Source organism: Coregonus clupeaformis, chromosome 15, assembly GCF_020615455.1.
Source record: "Coregonus clupeaformis isolate EN_2021a chromosome 15, ASM2061545v1, whole genome shotgun sequence".
NCBI lineage: Eukaryota > Metazoa > Chordata > Actinopteri > Salmoniformes > Salmonidae > Coregonus > Coregonus clupeaformis.
Window position 1 is genome coordinate 48,973,119 of NC_059206.1, and position 21,415 is coordinate 48,994,533.

At 42.6% G+C, this 21,415-nt stretch overlaps 1 protein-coding gene across 2 annotated transcripts in view; it reads left to right on the top strand.

Moving 5' to 3' along the window:
- The first annotated feature begins 3,794 nt into the window (after window positions 1-3,794).
- The window catches only part of LOC121582828 (adenomatous polyposis coli protein-like), a 64,754-nt gene continuing 47,133 nt past the window's right edge, over window positions 3,795-21,415 (top strand). For both annotated transcript variants that reach the window (XM_041898952.2, XM_041898956.2), the window contains exon 1: window positions 3,795-3,989. Coding sequence is in view for 1 of the 2 variants with exons in the window: in XM_041898956.2 (XP_041754890.2) it covers window positions 3,978-3,989 (12 nt within the window). In the remaining variant the exon portion in view is untranslated. The remainder of the gene's footprint in view (window positions 3,990-21,415) is intronic.

The following is a 21,415-nucleotide window of genomic DNA, read 5'->3' on the forward strand; positions in this document are numbered from 1 at the left end:
ACATTTTTCTTGGTTGAGATTATTTCCTTTTGAATTTCTGGCCAAATGTAAAATGTTCCTCTTTTGATTCATTTAATAGAGTGAGTGAGGTCTACTCTATATCAAATTAGCATACCCCCCGAGTCCCTTCCCTGTTTCACACTTGGTAGTTTGGTAGATGGGACTACCAGCTCTCTGTAACTTAGAGGGCAACCAGTGGGTCCGTCTCCTCTATACCATGTTTCTTGTAGGATTACAATGTCTGTATTTCCGATTTATTTGGTGAAGTCCAGGTTCCTGATCTTTAGGCCAAGGCAGATGACCTCAGGCCTTGGATATTCCAGGATGAGATTGTGAAGGCTTTGTGTTCCATAAAGTGTCTAATGTTGTTGGTGGTGTGGTTTGGCCTCAGGCCAGTAATTGTGAGCAGAGCCTGCTGAGCATCTGGTACATCCCATTGGCTTGGGCTAGTGTAAGAGTGGGGGTTGGGCCTGTTTGCCTGTTCACGGCCCTCTTTGCGGGAGTGGGGGGAATGGGTTGGGTAGAAGGGGCATAGGTCTGATCTGAGGGGGCCTAAATGGGGTGTGGGCATGGTTGACTTGGGGGGGTGTTAATTGGTTGGGGGGGTCCCGCAGGTCTGGGAGAGTGTCTCGCTGGTCTGTTGCTCTCTCGCTCTCTCTTTCTCTCTCTGTGTGTGTGTGTTTGTGTGTGTGTGGACATTGGCAGGCTATATATCATTTAACATTTCAAGCCACCCTGTAGGCTACTGTAAATTGCAGTGAGATAATATTGCAACTTGATTTGGATGTTTTCAGTGGCCTAGCCATTGGCCTAAACTACACGTTTTTTAGAGCAAGTGCTACCTTGCTTTATCCTGACCTCTGCTGGTTGGTCTTTGCCAATGCCTTCCTAGAAAAGAGAGGTAGGAAGCAATAAGATGTTGATTACAGTTTTGCACAATGTCAAGAAAAATACATTGGCCTTGCAAAATATGTAAGAGTAGGCTATTACTCAATTGTCATTAAGTGATACAAATATTGATAATGTCGTTGTCTTCACTGGGCTTATTGTCAATAAGTCATCCTTCCCATCCATTCATCATTCAGTTTCAATATACTGTATGGTCAGTGTGGTATGCACAAACATGCAGGGATGAAGATTTTTTTTTAAGGGTGTAGATGTGTATTATGTGTCAAAGATGGACTAATGCATGTCAAGTACTTCTGTGTGTAGTTGTTATAGCCTAATATGAATTGGCCTACTGTATTCATACTATAACAACACAGAAGTCCTTGACATGCAGAATACACAATTGAATAAGAGGTCATTGTTGCCACTTGCCAGTTAAAGGTATTAGGCAGATCTACTTGCTTTCAATTACTTTTGCTGAAAGTGGGTCAGTAGACAGTGGTGTAAAGTACTTAAGTAAAAATACTTGAAAGTACTACTTAAGTAGTTTTTTGGGGTAACTGTACTTTACTTTACTATTTATATTTTTGACAACTTTTACTTTTCTTTCACTACATTCCTAAAGACAATTATGTACTTTTTAGGCCATACATTTTCCCTGACACCCAAAAGTACATTACATTTTGAATGCTTAGCAGGACAGGAAAATGGTCTAATTCACACACTTATCAAGAGAACATCCCTGGTCATCCCTACTGCCTCTAATCTGGCGGACTCACTAAACAGTGTGAGTGTTGGAGTGTGCCCCTGGCTATCCATACATTTAAAAAACAATACAATTGTGCCTTCTGGTTTGCTTAATATAAGACATTTGAAATTATTTATACTTTTACTTTGAGTTTTGATACTTAAGTATATTTTAGCAATTACATTTACTTTTGATACTTAAGTATATTTAAAACCAAAATACTTTTAGACTTTTACTCAAGTAGGATTTTACTGGGTGACTTTCACTTTTACTTGAGTAATTTTCTATGAAGGTGTCTTTACTTTTACTCAAGTACACTGCTCAAAAAAATAAAGGGAGCACTTAAACAACACAATGTAACTCCAAGTCAATCACACTTCTGTGAAATCAAACTGTCCACTTAGGAAGCAACACCGATTGACAATAAATGTCACATGCTGTTGTGCAAATGGAATAGACAACAGGTGGAAATTATAGGCAATTAGCAAGACACCCCCAATAAAGGACTGGTTTTGCAGGTGGTGACCACAGACCACTTCTCAGTTCCTATGCTTCCTGGCTGATGTTTTGGTGACTTTTGAATGCTGGCGGTGCTTTCACTCTACTGGTAGCATGAGACGGAGTCTACAACCCACACAAGTGGCTCAGGTAGTGCAGCTCATCCAGGATGGCACATCAATGCGAGCTGTGGCAAGAAGGTTTGCTGTGTCTGTCAGCGTAGTGTCCAGAGCATGGAGGCGCTACCAGGAGACAGGCCAGTACATCAGGAGACGTGGAGGAGGCCGTAGGGAGGGCAACAACCCAGCAGCAGGACTGCTACCTCTGCCTTTGTGCAAGGAGGAGCAGGAGGAGCACTGCCAGAGCCCTGCAAAATGACCTCCAGCAGGCCACAAATGTGCATGTGTCTGCTCAAACGGTCAGAAACAGACTCCATGAGGGTGGTATGAGGGCCCGACGTCCACAGGTGGGGGTTGTGCTTACAGCCCAACACCGTGCAGGACGTTTGGCATTTGCCAGAGAACACCAAGATTGGCAAATTCGCCACTGGCGCCCTGTGCTCTTCACAGATGAAAGCAGGTTCACACTGAGCACATGTGACAGACGTGACAGAGTCTGGAGACGCCGTGGAGAATGTTCTGCTGCCTGCAACATCCTCCAGCATGACCGGTTTGGCGGTGGGTCAGTCATGGTGTGGGGTGGCATTTCTTTGGGGGGCCGCACAGCCCTCCATGTGCTCGCCAGAGGTAGCCTGACTGCCATTAGGTACCGAGATGAGATCCTCAGACCCCTTGTGAGACCATATGCTGGTGCGGTTGGCCCTGGGTTCCTCCTAATGCAAGACAATGCTAGACCTCATGTGGCTGGAGTGTGTCAGCAGTTCCTGCAAGAGGAAGGCATTGATGCTATGGACTGGCCCGCCCGTTCCCCAGACCTGAATCCAATTGAGCACATCTGGGACATCATGTCTCGCTCCATCCACCAACGCCACGTTGCACCACAGACTGTCCAGGAGTTGGCGGATGCTTTAGTCCAGGTCTGGGAGGAGATCCCTCAGGAGACCATCCGCCACCTCATCAGGAGCATGCCCAGGCGTTGTAGGGAGGTCATACAGGCACGTGGAGGCCACACACACTACTGAGCCTCATTTTGACTTGTTTTAAGGACATTACATTACAGTTGGATCAGCCTGTAGTGTGGTTTTCCACTTTAATTTTGAGGGTGACTCCAAATCCAGACCTCCATGGGTTGATAAATTTGATTTCCATTGATAATTTTTGTGTGATTTTGTTGTCAGCACATTCAACTATGTAAAGAAAAAAGTATTTAATAAGATTATTTCATTCATTCAGATCTAGGATGTGTTATTTTAGTGTTCCCTTTATTTTTTTGGTCAATGTATGTACAATTGTGTACTTTTTCCACCACTGTCAGTGGGCCTACTGCCATATTTAAATCAAGTAAGTTGGTAGGCTACAAAAAAAATTCGGAACACACAGATATCAGATAGACAGGAAATATGTAAACACTGCTTATCTGTAAACAAAGTCAATCTCAGATTTTATTTTCTTTCTCACGGATTGAGGGCGGGTCCCCTTTGCGCGTCATCATCAAGCATGCGCGCAAGCTGACAGTACAGACAACATGGCATAACGAAGGAAGCAAGCGTACGAAGAAAAAAAACGGAGGAAGACACAAAAGGAAAAGTTTACTTGAGTCTGAAGAGTGTGTAGCACTTCAAAGTTTATAATGGACCCTCGTTTGAAGTTAGTTCCGCGGTTTTGATAGGGACATTTCACCCTGGAGTGCGTCTCTAGAAACGTATTGGTGCAGAGAGGAGCGAATGTTGATACAGGTAAGATAATTGACCTAAGCTAAATATTAGCTCGCGAGCTAGCTATCTTAGTTCATTAGTTAGCGAGCAATCTGCTAACGTTACTCATTAGCTAGGAGGCAGCCTGTTGTTTTGACTGGAACAAAACTGCACATTAATCTGGCAACGCAACAAGTACCTCCGGTACGCCTTTTCAACCGGGTAGGACTCGAACTCATGTAAACTATTTTGAGCATGGCTATGAAAATGATCAGGCATAAAAGTTATCCGTTTAACTTGCGTGCTAGCATCTGATGTAGCCTACATTTAGCCCAGGCTACTGCTAGTTGTCGGGAATGCAGCATAGAAGAGGACACCACTTTTTTTGCACCTTTTGAAGCTTTTTTTGCACGTTAAAATGATGTACGTCCACGTTTTTAAATAACCGAGCAGCGTTCAGTGCAGTACATTATTTGAAAGTTTCAATTTGAGTGTCACGAGTCTTTTACAAAGTTTGGCTATGTTCGAAGAACTTACTACAATGTTATGTTGCAATTTGCCACTTACTTCACGATCCACAAAGTTTGTCTTGCTTTCTACTTTGTTTCCAGTAGGCAGGGCAAACCGGTTTAGGTGATTTCTGGGCCATCATCAAAATAAATAAATCACAGCATGTTTTTGGACTCAATCAACAGTTTATACCTGATTAAGTACAATTCCATTGGAAATTAATGTTTCAAGTTCTGTTTATATTCCTAACACATACGTTAGAAATGATACTGTCGCTGCTTCCTGTTAACAAGACATAATCATAAATTGCCTAAACATCAGACTGTTACTCCATGGTCTCAGTCTAAAAGAAGATGCTGTAAAAAATACACAATAGTCTCTAGGTTGGTTCTGTCGCTTGTATTTTCAATCTCGACGCATTGCATGTGATGCACAATATGTAAACAATAGCCGGGTGTAACCGAACATAGTCAACAGAAGCACGTTTCCTCGCAATCAGCTGGAAGTGTTTGCCATTCGGTCTGTTTGTCACATGTGAATTGCATTAGTATTAAAAATAAAAACCGGAAGTACAAACCGATATACATACCAGGGTCCTGAAAGTTGGGTTAATAACACTACCAGTTGAAATGTTGTCAATGTTTGTGCAGCAGAAGGACAAACCACACAGATAACTGGTATGAAACTATCACAATTCAAAAACGACCACAATTCAAAAACTGTTTTGTCAATCACTCCGACTATCTCGTGGAAATCAATTGCGCAAGAGATGAGGTTGCACGTTCTCAAGCTCAAAAACGACACAGAATCAATTAATAATGTGTAAGTCACTGGTTAGAGGACAATTTGTAGAAGACTGCTAGCTGCGTTTTGAAGTGTTGCATTTTGATTCAAGTGGGTCCAGGGTTCTACACAAACTTTTGACATTTTTCAGTTGGTGGCACCAGCACATTATTTGGTCGCACCAAGTTTTGTATATATTTTTATAAATAATTGATAACCTGGCCTGTGTCCCATAATGTGCCTGCATTTCATACAAAACCAGGCTAATAATGACTAGCCATCTTTTAAATGAGTATGCCAGTGTGTTCTTACGTTAATTTGGATTAGGGTTGGGCGGTATCCAGATTTTCATACCCTGGGATTTACAGTATGACCGGTTTAGTACACAAGGTGGCACCAAAAAGCCCATTTGGCGTCTGTTACCAGAATGGTAACAAAATTAGCACAAGTAATAGCACATTTTCATTAGAGAAAATAAACAAATTGCAAAGACAGGCAATCCAGCTCATAAAGTTTTACATGTATACACTGAACGAAATATAAATACAACATGTAAAGTGTTTGTCCCATGTTTCATGAGCTGAAATAAAAGATCCCAGAAATGTTCCATATATACAAAAAGCTTATTTCTCTCAAATGTTGTGCAGTAATTTGTTTACATCCCTGTTAGTATTTCTCCTTTGCCAAGATAATCAATCCACCTGACAGGTGTGGCATATCAAGAATCTGATTAAACAGCATGATCATTACACAGGTGCACCTTGTCCTGGAGACAATAAAAGACCACTCTAAAATGTGCAGTTTTGTCACACAACACAATGCCACAGATATTACATTTACGTCATTTAGCAGACGCTCTTATCCAGAGCGACTTACAAATTGGTGCATTCACCTTATAGCCAGTGGCATAACCACTTTACAATTGTATATATATTTTTTTTTTTTTTGGGGGGGGTAGAAGGATTACTTTATCCTATCCCAGGTATTCCTTAAAGAGGTGGGGTTTCAAATGTCTCCGGAAGGTGGTGAGTGACTCCGCTGTCCTGGCGTCGTGAGGGAGCTTGTTCCACCATTGGGGTGCCAGAGCAGCGAACAGTTTTGACTGGGCTGAGCGGGAACTATGCTTCCGCAGAGGAAGGGGAGCCAGCAGGCCAGAGGTGGATGAACGCAATGCCCTCGTTTGGGTGTAGGGACTGATCAGAGCCTGAAGGTACGGAGGTGCCGTTCCCCTCACAGCTCCATAGGCAAGCACCATGGTCTTGTAACAGTTGCGAGCTTCAACTGGAAGCCAGTGGAGTGTGCGGAGGAGCGGGGTGACGTGAGAGAACTTGGGAAGGTTGAACACCAGACGGGCTGCAGCATTCTGGATGAGTTGTAGGGGTTTAATGGCACAGGCAGGAGCCCAGCCAACAGCGAGTTGCAGTAATCCAGACGGGGAGATGACAAGTGCCTGGATTAGGACCTGTGCCGCTTCCTGTGTAAGGTAGGGTCGTACTCTCCGAATGTTGTAGAGCATGAACCTACAGGATCGGGTCACCGCCTTGATGTTAGCGGAGAAGCGACAGGGTGTTGTCCAGGGTCACGCCAAGGCTCTTCGCACTCTGGGAGGAGGACACAACGGAGTTGTCAACCGTGATGGCGAGATCATGGAACGGGCAGTCCTTCCCCGGGAGGAAGAGCAGCTCCGTCTTGCCAAGGTTCAGCTTGAAGTGGTGATCCGTCATCCATACTGATATGTCTGCCAGACATGCAGAGATGCGATTCGCCACCTGGTTATCAGAAGGGGGAAAGGGAGAAGATTAGTTGTGTATCGTCAGCGTAGCAATGATAGGAGAGGCCATGTGAGGATATGACAGAGCCAAGTGACTTGGTGTATAGCGAGAATAGGAGAGGGCCTAGAACTGAGCCCTGGGGACACCAGTGGTGAGAGCACGTGGTGCGGAGACAGCTTCTCGCCACGCCACTTGGTAGGAGCGACCGGTCAGGTAGGACGCAATCCAAGAGTGAGCCGCGCCAGAGATGCCCAGCTCGGAGAGGGTGGAGAGGAGGATCTGATGGTTCACAGTATCAAAGGCAGCAGACAGGTCTAGAAGGACAAGAGCAGAGGAGAGAGTTAGCTTTAGCAGTGCGGAGAGCCTCCGTGACACAGAGAAGAGCAGTCTCAGTTGAATGACCAGTCTTGAAACCTAACTGGTTTGGATCAAGAAGGTCATTCTGAGAGAGATAGCAAGAGAGTTGGCTAAAGACGGCACGCTCAATAGTTTTGGAAAGAAAAGAAAGAAGGGATACTGGTCTGTAGTTGTTGACATCAGAGGGATCGAGTGTTGGTTTTTTGAGAAGGGGTGCAACTCTCGCTCTCTTGAAGACGGAAGGGACATAGCCAGCGGTCAAGGATGAGTTGATCAGCGAGGTGAGGTAGGGGAGATGGTCTGGAGAAGAGAGGAGGGGATAGGGTCAAGCGGGCAGGTTGTTGGGCGGCCTGCAGTCACAAGTCGCAAGATTTTATCTGGAGAGAGAGGGGAGAAAGAAGTCAAAGCATAGGGTAGGGCAGTGTGAGCAGGACCAGCAGTGTCATTTGTCTTAACAAACGAGGATCGGATGTCGTCAACCTTCTTTTCAAAGTGGTTGACGAAGTCATCCACAGAGGGGGATTCAGCAGGGGAGGAGAATGTGGCAAAGAGCTTCCTAGGGGTTAGAGCCAGATGCTTGGAATTTAGAGTGGTAGAAAGTGGCCTTAGCAGCAGAAACAGATGAAGAAAATGTAGAGAGGAGGGAGTGAAAAGATGCCAGGTCCGCAGGGAGTCTAGTTTTCTTCCATTTCCGCTCAGCTGCCCGGAGCTCTGTTCTGTGAGCTCGCAATGAGTCATCAAGCCACGGAGCTGGAGGGAGGACCGAGCCGGCCGGGAGGATAGGGGACATAGAGAGTCAAAGGATGCAGAAAGGGAGGAGAGGAGGGTTGAGGAGGCAGAATCAGGAGATTGGAGGGAGAAGGATTGAGCAGAGGGAAGCGATGATAGGATGGAAGAGGAGAGAGTAGCGGGAGAGAGAGAGCGAAGGTTGCGGCGGCGCATTACCATCTGTGTAGGGGCAGAGTGAGTAGTGTTGGAGGAGAGCGAGAGAGAAAAGGATACAAAGTAGTGGTCGGAGACATGGAGGGGAGTTGCAGTGAGATTAGTAGAAGAACAGCATCTAGTAAAGATGAGGTCAAGCATATTGCCTGCCTTGTGAGTAGGGGGGGACGGTGAGAGGGTGAGGTCAAAGAGGAGAGGAGTGGAAAGAAGAAGGCAGAGAGAAATGAGTCAAATGTAGACGTAGGGAGGTTGAAATCCCCCAGAACTGTGAGGGGTGAGCCATCCTCAGGAAAGGAACTTATCAAGGCGTCAAGCTCATTGATGAACTCTCCAAGGGAACCTGGAGGGCGATAGATGACAAGGATATTAAGCTTAAATGGGCTAGTGACTGTGACAGCATGGAATTCAAATGAGGAGATAGACAGATGGGTTAGGGGAAAAATTGAGAATGTCCACTTGGTAGAGATGAGGATTCCTGTGCCACCACCCCGCTGACCAGATGCTCTCGGGGTATGCGAGAACACATGGTCAGACAAGGAGAGAGCAGTAGGAGTAGCAGTGTTTTCAGTGGTAATCCATGTTTCCGTCAGCGCCAAGAAGTCGAGGGACTGGAGGGTAGCATAGGCTGGGATTAAGTCTGCCTTGTTGGCAGCAGAACGGCAGTTCCAGAGGCTGCCTGAGACCTGGAACTCCAGGTGGGTGGTGCGTGCAGGGACCACCAGGTTAGAGAGGCAGCAGCCACGCGGTGTGAGGCGTTTGTGTAGCCTGTGCGGAGAGGAGAGAACAGGGATAGGCAGAGGCATAGTTGACAGGCTGCAGCAAATGGCTACAATAATGCAGAGGAGATCGGAATGAAATGAACTAAACATCTGGGAAAGGAGAGGCGAGGCCTCCCTCACCACAACTCCCAAATATAACTCTCCCAACTTCCACTTTAGAAATTATAATTGTTGTAAACTACAGCGGTTCAATGTTTCTAGGAATAGACTCTAACTTACTTTATTCAGCTAGCTAACTTGGTACACTATTCTTCCATGGAAAACCGCCCAGGGCACCGTATCCTATGACGCCATAGCTAACTAGCATGCTAGCATCCAATAACACACGGTTTAGCACCAATACTTGGTTACAACAAACTACCGATAGTGTGTTAACACACTAAACAGATAATTCGTGTCCGTGTCTAGTTCCTTTCATAACGCAGCAATAATTAAACGTTGGCTAGCTAGCACAAAGTCAGTCATGCTAGCTACACAAGTGGACTACACATCTAGAATGTTCAGAAAGGGAAGCTTTATGTTGCAAAATTCTCATTGACTAAAATTATATTGTATTTAGCTGCTACAGTGCTGGTAGTGTTGGCTAGCTAGCAATGGCTGTGGTGTTGACTTTGTTTGAAAAACGGCGTCGCTGCGAACGAATGTAGCTGGCTAAAATGATATTGTATTTAGTTGCTACAGTGCTGCTAGCTGGTAGTGTTGGCTAGCTAGCAATGGCTGCTGTGTTGACTTTGTTTGAAAAACGGCGTCGCTGCGAACGAATGTAGCTGGCTAAAATTATATTGTATTTAGTTGCTACAGGACTGCTAGCTGGTAGCGTTGGCTAGCTAGCAATGGCTGCGGTGTTGACTTTGTTTGAAAAACGGCGTCGCTGCGAACGAATGTAGCTGGCTAAAAGGATATTGTATTTAGTTGCTACAGTACTGCTAGCTGGTAGTGTTGGCTAGCTAGCAATGGCTGCGGTGTTGACTTTGTTTGAAAAACGGCGTCGCTGCGAACGAATGTAGCTGGCTAGCTAACCTCGATAGTTTCTCTATACTACACCTTTATCTTTGATACAAATACAACTATGTAGCTAGCTAACATTACACTAATCAAATCGTTCCATTGTAATGTAATGTGTCATATTACCTGCGGAGCGAAGTACAGCATGACTACTCACCTCGCCATCCTCATCATGACCTCATCATGAGATATCTCAAGTTTTGAGGGAGGGTGCAATTGGCATGCTGACTGCAGGAATGTCCACCAGAGCTGTTGCCAGAAAATGGAATGTTCATTTCTCTACCATAAGCCGCCTCCAGTACGTCCAACCGGCCTCACAACCGCATGTAATGTAACTGTGACCAACAGATGCATATTTGTATGTCATGTAAAATCCATAGACTAGGGCCTAATTTATTTATTTAAATTGACTGATTTCCTTATGAACTGTAACTCAGTAAAATCTTTGAAGTTGCTGCATGTTGAGTTTATATTTTTGGTCAGTATGGGTAGGAGCTACCGAATGTCATTTTTGGTGAGTTTGGACATTTTACAAGCAGATGTGCAAATGAACTAAGTTTGGACGCATGCTTGTCTGAAGGAAGAGCAGTACTGGCTCTCCAGCAGCATGTCTATACGCTGTGTCTGTGTGGAGTCTGAAGTCGCTAGGGCAACAGGCCAGCCTGCTCAGAGAAGAGGGGGGATGATCAGACTGGCTGAGAACGGAGAGGATGAAAAAACACAAGGAAATCAAGAAGTCAGTGGCAGCTGTACAAATAACTCATCCAAAGGGATTTGACTTCTCAAACACGGCAGAAAGCGAACACAATATGATGCCCTGTCACCTTATTAATTCAGCCACTTACTTAGAAAGCAAGTTAAACTTAGGGGCCGTGTTAACACAGAGTTCTGGGTTTTTCACGCAGGAAAAAAAGAACGCATAAATAGCTTGCTGTGTTTTGTAAACACAGATCTAAAATGCTTCTTATTGTAATTTCTGCTCTGCATCAGACTAATATTGTGCTTCAGCTGCACTTCTAAACTCGGATGAGAATTCACGAACGGGCATTCTATCAGCAGACAGCGCTCTAACTGATGTGTAGCTTCTTTTCTCTGGTACTTTTCTTGGTTTCTCCTGTAAAATGAAGATTAACTTCAAGCAAAACATTAGCAAATGTAGCTGGCTACGTTCTTTCTATGATAGGCCTAAACATTGGAAATATGTCCATGCATTGTTTTTGCAAAACATACCTTGCTTTTTCATTGTAAGTTTGTCTACTGTGGCTGCTAGCCAAATAGCGTTGCACTTCTGTTGTCATCTGATGAAAATGAAGCTACTTTTGGCCAAATGTGTATTTTCTGTGAACGAAAACTATAGTTTCACTTCCCTGATCACTCTATTGAAGCAAAAAAAACACTGACTTTTAAAATAAAACGCAACCCCTGTCAATACACAGCTGGAGGGGCTTTCTCCCTTTGTGCTATTTACAAACAAGTTGACTCCAGGTATTTACTTAAAAAATAGCTACAAATATTAAAATGTTTTGGAAAATCTTCAGAAATACTGTCGTTTCAGTGGTATTGGAAAAACCATTCCGTGGCTACTTATACATTCCCTGGTATACTGTGTATACGGTATACCGCCCAAGCCTAATTTGGATATATTTACTCTAACAGCAAAGAAAAGAGACTGTTAAAATAATGTATTTATTGCAGATTTCAAAGGATTTAGGAGATCAGGTTTTTGCTCTCAAAATCACACTATTTTTAATAGAGCATCCAATTTTGTGGTTTTTCTAAATCCACAACAATGCTTAAACCACGGGGGACTCTTTGAGGTCTGGGAAAAATCAGAGGAATATATATATATATATATATATATATATATATATATATATATATATATATATATTACTACCGTTCAAAAGTTTGGGATCACTTAGAAATGTACTTGTTTTCGAAAGAAAAGCAATTTGATTGTCCATTAAAATAACATAAAATTGATCAGAAATACAGTGTAGACATTGTTAATGTTGTAAATGGCTATTGTAGCTGGAAATGGCTGATAAAAAAAAAAAGGAATATCTACATAGGTGTACAGAGGCCCATTATCAGCAACCATCAGTCCTGTGTTCCAATACCACGTTGTGTTTGCTAATCCAAGTTTATCATTTTAAAAGGCTAATTGATCATTAGAGAACTGGCCAATGAAAGATTAAGATGGGCAGTCTGAGATATGGCTTTTTCTTTGCAACTCTGCCTAGAAGGTCAGCATCCCGGAGTCGCCTCTTCACTGTTGACGTTGAGACTGGTGTTTTGCGTGTACTATTTAATTAAGATGCCAGTTGAGGACCTGTGAGGCGCCTGTTTCTCAAACTAGACGCTCTAATGTATTTGTCCTCTTGCTCAGTTGTGCACCGGGGCCTCCCACTCCTCTTTCTATTCTGGTTAGAGACAGTTTGCGCTGTTCTGTGAAGGGAGTAGTACACAGCGTTGTACGAGTTCTTCAGTTTCTTGGCAATTTCTCGCATGGAATAGCCTTAATTTCTCAGAACAAGAATAGACTGACGAGTTTCAGAAGAAAGTTATTTGTTTCTGGCCATTTTGAGCCTGTAATCAAACCCACAATTGCTGATGCTCCAGATACTCAACTAGTCTCAAGAAGGCCAGTTTTATTGCTTCTTTAATCAGCACAACAGTTTTCAGCTGTGCTAACATAATTGCAAAAGGGTTCAATTAGCCTTTTTAAAATTATAAACTTGGATTAGCAAACACAACGTGCCATTGGAACACAGGACTGATGGTTGCTGATAATGGGCCTCTGTACGCCTATGTAGATATTCCATGAATAATCAGCCGTTTCCAGCTACAATAGCCATTTACAACATTAACAATGTCTACACTGTGTGTCTGATCAATTTGATGTTATTTTAATGGACAAAAAAAATTGCTTTTCTTTCGAAAACAAGGACATTTCTAAGTGACCCCAAACTTTTGAACGGTAGTGTATATTATTTTGTGTACAGTAGTTACCCTTTAATTGAGATGCACACCAGCCAGCCAGTTGTTTGGCTAGTTGTGTTTTTGTAGCACACAATTTTTCTAAACAAATGGCCACTGGATTGATGATGATAATCATTATTTTGCCAGGTAGGCACTGCCTACTTTGTAGTTACCTTTTTAATTTCTTTCCATCTACTTGAAGAAAGTTAGGCTATCATTAGCATCTCTAATGGCTACACAAAATGGTAGACGTATAAGCCCACACAGGGCTCGACGTTCAGGTAAATTTACCAGTGGCACACCGGGCCAGTGCCAACTGAAAGCTACTGGCCCGAATGGGGGAGAAAATACTGGCCTGGGTCAAGCTCTGACAGGAAAGCGAATGATGCGTTCAATAGCAGGAGATGTTCTTTAATTTGCGGGGTGAGCAAGTAGCCTATACAGGGTTCATACAGACATTGGCGAGTCAAATTCAAAGACTTTCCAATAGTTTTTCAAGCACTTAATTGTAATTTAAGGACCTACATTTTATATGTAAAAATGATGCATCAATACTCTAAGAATAGTGCATTTTTTAATAGGCCTACGCAATGGCATTATGCATTGACATTTACATTTTTTAATTCTAAAATGACTAAATAGACAGCATGCTCCCGACACACACACACTAATGAAGTCCTGTCTATGTGGTAGCTAGACAGTCTCGCCATTTTGAGATGTTATTGTAACATGTTTTTAAAGCGAGAAAGCTACCAAAAACCGGGTGTCCTTTGTAATGCACCGCTTTGTATGGAAAACCAAGTTGAAGCCAACATTCAATATTGTTTTGCTCATAATATAACTGCACATGGCTTTTACCGCAACAACATTTTAGCGGCGGGAAACAAACGAAAGCGGCTGCTTATCTCAAACTGATCAGAAATGAAATCGCAGAATCATTTATATTAGAGCAGTAGTACTTCTAAATCGGCTACCATAACTTCAATTACTTTTCAAGGACCAAATAGCCTAGATAAAATGTCAGCTTTTCAAGGTTGGCTATTCCATGATGACTGAATTGCGCGTTCCAAGTATTCAACCAAGACTTTGAACTTTTGAAATACCTGGTTTGCATACCTATTCTTGCCTTAGCATTTACTGGTAGTTATCATAATTTGGAACATCTTTCCTACCCCTACTGGTGATCAGTCTTCGGTAAGCTGCTCCACGCAACAACCAGCTGTTTGAGAGCTGCACGCTTTCTCTGCCTGACAGATTATCTATAGCCCCCATACTCAACTGGGGGTCAATACGGACTGCGGGTCCTGACTACAAAAAATATAATGATAAACTTTTTTGGGGGCGGTGGGGGAACTAGGTCGGGCTTCGACCCCTGGTATCATATCATATAAACACACAAGACAAAACATTTGTGGAAATGAGCTTTAAAACAGAATAAAAAAAATCTCTGCCCCATTCAATATTTGTAGAAACTTTAAAACTGCAACATTTTCTCCGCCAACGACGGGTGTGAACAGTTTGGGGTCGCATGGGTTGCGAGGTGGGGGTATGTTACTACGCCAATAAATGACAATATACATCTGAACCTTTCCCACCTAGGACATTTTTGTGACCGGACCTTCTGAAATAGTAATTGAGTACCCCTGAGTTATGTGTGCAGTGCGCTTGTGATAAATAATCGACATAAAGAACAGCTTTTCTAATCCATCTTATTATTATAATTATCGGGAGGCGAAGGTCGAGTCATGCATCCTCCGAAACATGACCTGCCAAACCGCGTTTCTTAACACCCGCCTGCTTAACCCAGAAGCTAGCCGCACCAATGTGTCGGAGGAAACACCGTTCACCTGACGACCGAGTTCAGCCTGCAGGCGCCCGGCCCGCCACGAGCGCGATGAGCCTTGTAAAGCCCACCCGGCCAAACCCTCCCCTAACCCGAACGACGTTGGGCCAGTTGTGTGCCGCCCTATGGGACTCCCGATCACGGCCGGTTGTGATACAGCCGGGATCGAACACGGGTCTGTAGTGACGCCTCTAGCACTGCGATGCAGTGCCTTAGACCACTGCGCCACTCGGGAGGCCAATCCATCTGTTTTTTTTCGCACTGCCAAGTACGAATCAAACGGTCGGAAATGCGACTGTTTTGGTCGAAGTATCGAACCCTGGGGTTGCCAACGCGGTAAGTGGAAGGCAACACTTTTTGTTAATCACTTCCATAGACATCACACTGAAATCAATAGAACAGGGGGTAAACATTTGTGGTGTAGGTTTGTTTAAACTAACACTATTCAAAGGCCACACAGAAACTTGGAATAACCTATACATGGTTGGTTAGATAACTTTTTTAGAAGGCTTAGGCCTATATCTATATTTTGGAATGGTGGATGTTGATTTTGTGAGGCAGCCATCACGGAAAAGGAAACAACTTTTTCTGTTAACTTCAATGAATCACGACCCGCCATAGGATGTCAACAGTGACAACGGTTGGCTGCTATTTAAGTAATAGTTTGACTGTCAGATCAGGGTATTGGTGTGTGGCCAACGACTTTTATAGAGAGACTGCCCCGATTTATTGGTGCCATTTGAGAAAGAAAATGATAGCTGCATTCTAAGTCCTGTGACCCCCCCAGTGTGCATGATAAAATCAACAGTACAAAACCAAGATATTGATCTTGTCATCGTGTTGGCTATAAACGTTTATACTAACATCACCCAAATTCAATGTGGTCGAAACGTCAGCTTGTGCAATGTAGTAACACGTACTGTCCAGATTATGGAAAATTGTGTAACATAAGTTAATTAGATATGTCAAAATAATTCAATTTCTTAATTTAAGATCATAGTAAATGAAGCAAATTCACAATTTTTCAATAATCACGTTTCATTAGTTTAACAATTTTTAGAGAAATGTAAACGCTTCAGAAAAATCTTTCTGTGTTTTGTAAATGCAGATCTAAAATGCTTATTGTAATTTCTACTCGACATCGACTCATTTTGTGCTTCAGTTCCACTTCTCCACTCAGATGAGAATTCAGCAGACAGTGCTCTGACTGTGTAGCAACTTTTCTCTGGTAAAATGCAAGATTAACTTCAAGTAAAACATTAGATTAGGAAATGTAGCTGGCTACATTCTTTCTATGATAAACATTAGAAGTATGATGCATCGTTCTTGCAAAAAAGACCTTGCTTTTTCATTGCAAGCTTGTTTACTTTTGTGGCTGCTAGCCAAATAGCGTTACACTTCTGATGAAAATGAAGCTATTTTCTGCAGAATATTTGGCACTAATGTATTTTCTGTGAAGGAAATCTATAGTTGCACGCCCCTGATCACTCTATTGTTGCCTGAGGTAAGTAAATATGGGCAGTTATTCTAACAAAGGCGGCGCGTGGGTTTCAAGTTTGGGGAAGGTAATTTTCACCATGGAAATGCACCTTTATAATAAAGCATTCCATGTATCCTCGCATTTGCTGACTTATTTAATATAGCGTACTATTTCTTATGTTATGATTAGATTGGAAGTCATAATTTAGGCTAATATAACTCAATTACTGTTCGCAAAAAAGACTGTTCAATGCAGCGCGTAGTGGCTTGGAGTAGGCTATATCAGCCTGCATTTCTTCTCCTTTATTTGCAGAGGATAAAAAAATAAAAAAAATAAACACTTCATGCAATTCAACTACACTCTATATGACTGGAGACATTAGCAGAATCTTTTTTAATGCGACAAAGATTACTCTGCTGACACTGAAAAATAGATAAATAAAAACGACACCAGATCCGTACAGTGCATTCGTAAAGTATTCAGACCCTTGACTTTTTCCACATTTTGTTACGTTACAGCCTTATTCTAAAATGGATTAAATCGTTTTTTACTCTCATCAATCTACACACAATAACCCATAATGACAAAGCAAAAACAGGTTTTTATAAATTTTTGCAAATGTATTAAAAATAAACGAATCACATTTACATAAGTATTCAGACCCTTTACTCAGTACTTTGTTGAAGCACCTTTTGGCAGCGATTTACAGCTTCGAGTCTTCTTGGGTATGACGCTACAAGCTTGGCACACCTGTATTTGGGGAGTTTCTCCCATTCTTCTCTGCAGATCCTCTCAAGCTCTGTCAGGTTGGATGGGGAGTGTCGCTGCACAGCTATTTTCAGGTCTCTCCAGAGATGTTCGTTCGGGTTCAAGTCCGGACTCTGGCTGGGCCACTCAAGGACATTCAGAGACTTGTCCCAAAGCCACTCCTGTGTGGCCTTGGCTGTGTGCTTAGGGTCATTGTCCTGTTGGAAGGTGAACCTCCAGTCTGAGGTCCTGAGCGCTCTGGAGCAGGTTTTCATCAAGGATATCTCTGTATCCTGACTAGTCTCTCAGTCCCTGCCGCTGAATAATATCCCCTCAGCATGATGCTGCCACCACAATGCTTCACCGTTGGGATTGTGCCAGGTTTCCTCCAGACGTGACGCTTGGCATTCAGGCCAAAGAGTTAAATCTTGGTTTCATCAGACCAGAAAATATTGAGTCCTTTAGGTGCCTTTTAGCGGGCTGTCATGTGCCTTTTTTACTTAGGAGTGGCTGCCGTCTGGCCACTCTACCATAAAGGCCTGATTTGGTGGAGTGCTGCAGAGATTTTTGTCCTTCTGGAAGGTTCTCCCATCTCCACAGAGGAACTCTGGAGCTCTGTCAGAGTGACCATCGGGTTCTTGGTCACCTCCCCGACCAAGGCCCTTCTTCCCCGATTGCTCAGTTTGGCTGGGTGGCCAGCTCTAGGAAGAGTCTTGGTGGTTCAAAACTTCAATTTAAGAATGATGGAGGCCACTGTGTTCTTTGGGACCTTCAATGATGCAAAACTTTTTTTGGTACCCTTACCCAGATCTGTGCCTGGACACAATCCTGTCTCGGAGCTCTACAGACAATTCCTTCGACTTCATGTTTTGGTTTTTGGTCTGACATGCACTGTCAACTGTGGGACCTTATACAGACAGGTGTGTGTGCCTTTCCAAATCATGTCCAATCAATTACATTTACTACAGGTGGACTCCAATCAAGTTGTAGAAACATCTCAAGGATGATCAATGGAAACAGGATGCACCTGAGCGCAATTTCGAGTCTCATAGCAAAGGGTCTGAATACTTATGTAAATAAGGTATTTCTGTTTTATTTTTAATAAATTTGCAAAAATGTCTAAACCTTGTTTGCGCTTTGTCATTATGGGGTATTGTGTATAGATTGAGGAGAAACATTTATTTAATCCATTTTAGAATAAGGCTGTAACGTAACAAAATGTGGAAAAAGTCAAGTTGTTTGAATACTTTCCGAATGCACTGTATATTAGGCCTACGAAAAGGGGTGAGACAAATACAATATGACGTCCATCTAACCTGGAGGAGGAAATTATTTTTCAAAAACAAACAAGTGGCACTGACCCAATGATAAAGACAGTGAATATGCACACTTACCGGGGATATGGCCGATGTTCTCTGCTGGTACTTTTCGCTCAATTAAGTTGAGAATTTGTATAACTAAAAGACAGATTGGAGTCTTTTCATTGTCTTCTCTTTACAGCAATATCTATTTGTTTTCCAAACTGTTTTTCCACGGTTGTATTTTTTAATACTGCGATATGCCTGACTGGGTCTCAGATTTTCACTGACAGTTGCAAATAATCTATTTGCCACGCGCTCTGCCCAAATTACGGGCCCTTCCGACCGTAGGTTATGCGATTTTAAAAACAATCCAGAAAAGAAAAAAGTGAATAATCCTCTGTGGCCAAATCATGCTTTCTTGTGTAGTAGCCTATTTTGAATTATTTGTATTTCTTTATAGACAGGAGTAAGCTAATTAGGCTATAATTTTGGCAATTTACTTATGGGAAAGCTTCCCCTAGCCTTATTGACGCACCGCCTATGTATTCTAACATCTTCAAATTGCTCATCGGAATTCGGTAAGAATGATGCATGCCGTTGCATGTTCTCTTACCATGGATTACCATAAACTAAATTAGATTTCTGTCATTCTGAGAACCGTAGGTGGACACCCTAATCAGCTTACTCACTATGGGTACGGTACATTTCTTAAATATCCTGTAAATTAAAATGCTGCCTTTCAAATGTCCGGCACCACATTTTTCTAACGGAAACTCTGTTACAGTGGCATAGTAGGAAAATAATAGATTATGTATACAAAGGAAGATACAGAGGAAGATTTTAATACTCAAATTTGGCAGCTGACCATTGTGGTTGTAAACATCTTCAGGTTAGTACATCTAATGTACGTTGAGGGCATTCCACTTCTAGGGTCAATATAGGCTAGTTAAGTCTGTTATTTTTCTGCTCAATTGCCTTGCTCACTGTTCAACATCAAGCACTTCTAGTCTTGCATTGTGTAGCCCAGTGTTTCCCAACAAAACTCCCAGCTGGCCATTCCACATATTTGTTCAATTCTACCACAGGCACACCTGATTCATACTGACTAGTTGAATCAGGTGTGCTGGTGGTGGAAAAGAACATGTATGGAATGTAGCTCAGTTGGTAGAGCATGGCGCTTGCAACGCCAGGGTTGTGGGTTCGTTTCCCATGAGGGGCCAGTATGAAAAATGTATGCACTCACTAACTGTATACTCTGGATAAGAGCATCTGCTAAATGACTAAAATGTAAAATGTAAAAAATGAATGTCTGGGGGGCCAAATAAGTAATAGTCCCTCCAATGTTGCACTTCTCTGCGCCATCTGGTAACTTTGGTGGTCACCTCAACAGCCACACCTTCTCCTGTCTGGCCTATTTTGGTGAACACAGACACCCACAAGCTATTCAGGGTATAATGTTTATTGCATTAAGTTCTTTCCATTTTTATACATTTTACATTTTAGTCATTTAGCAGACGTTCTTATCCAGAGCGACTTACAGTTAGTGAGTGCATACATGTTTTCATACTTATAGATGACTACTTTATATTATCATGACATGTTTCTGGTGTATTACATTGACTCCTGTTGAAACCCCCACCAGTGATGGTGAGAAATTAAAATGTTAGCATTGTTAAGCCATAGGCTTATATCTTGACAAATGGGCTCAGTTATAGAAATGACTATTATGCACTTTGGTACCCCACAATTGAGTTGACTGGGTGGGAGGACTTTCAGGGTTTTGTCTCCGAGATATCTTTAGCTCTGAAATTGAACATCGTCAATTAAACATTCTTCCCACACACATGGGAGAATGTATGTGTGAACATTTTACTAAGGACAACAACACCACCAGTGAGAGAGGGGGGACCAGGCCAGCCAACAACGGTACCCTGGCTGCCAACGTCTGGCTTCCCCTGGCTCTTTCACAAACATCCTTCATTTGCATGAAAAAACCTGCATTCAGAAACACTTTTTCCTTTTCCCCTCTTTCTCTTTTCTTTCTGGTGATACAGGGCATCTATTCAGATCTAGAGAGAAGGATAGAGAGAGCAGGCAGTAGAAAGAACAGCAAAGCGAACATTGAAGAGTAGCTATGATTTAACACTAACAAGAAGCTCATTCAGATGTCTTCATTTCTTAGCTGTTGAATTGAGATGGTTAAGAACTCTCTTCTACAATGGTACTGTGGTGATGTGAATAAAAGATGGAGGAGACAGGGAAGAATCTCAGCTGACCTTCAAGAAGGAAGCATTTAATATACCACACTAAAATTGTGAATCAAAATTAGGAATCACATACAATTGGACGCGACCCACTAATGTCATATTGACTGCTCATGGATTTCACTTGATCTCAATAGGCTACCTAGCCTATTATTGAAAATGTTTGTCTGGGAGCATTTACACGCCCAGTTCTAGACAATTACTCAAAGCCCTTTTTTATTTAGTAAATCAATAATTTTGCATCTCAACATTGTAGAACATCTGTCTATCAGTCTATAACAATATCAGCCTATAAACACAACACCGACATAGCTAATGTCCTTTGGTGTAGTAGACTACTAGTACTATTTTCTGCTTGGTTGTAATATGAGCTCCTCCTGACACGAACAGACTCCTGAATCCAGTTCCTGCTGTGAAGGCTGGGACGTCCACTGTTTTCTCTGTGCTCCTCCACTCACATGATGGGGATCTATTGAGTGGAGCATGGGGCTGCTATTGTTATGGAATTACATCTCATAGTGTAATGGGTTTGACTTCCAGGCTAGCGGCATCCTTCCAGGCAGTCAGTCAGTCGAGGCATTTACTCTCACTCCCATACCCAAAGATTTAGGGTATGTGAAATTTTTATTGGATATATATTTATCTACTCAGTTGTCAATTGTTCACATTTTGAAACGTGTTATGGTATAAATTCTGGTATATT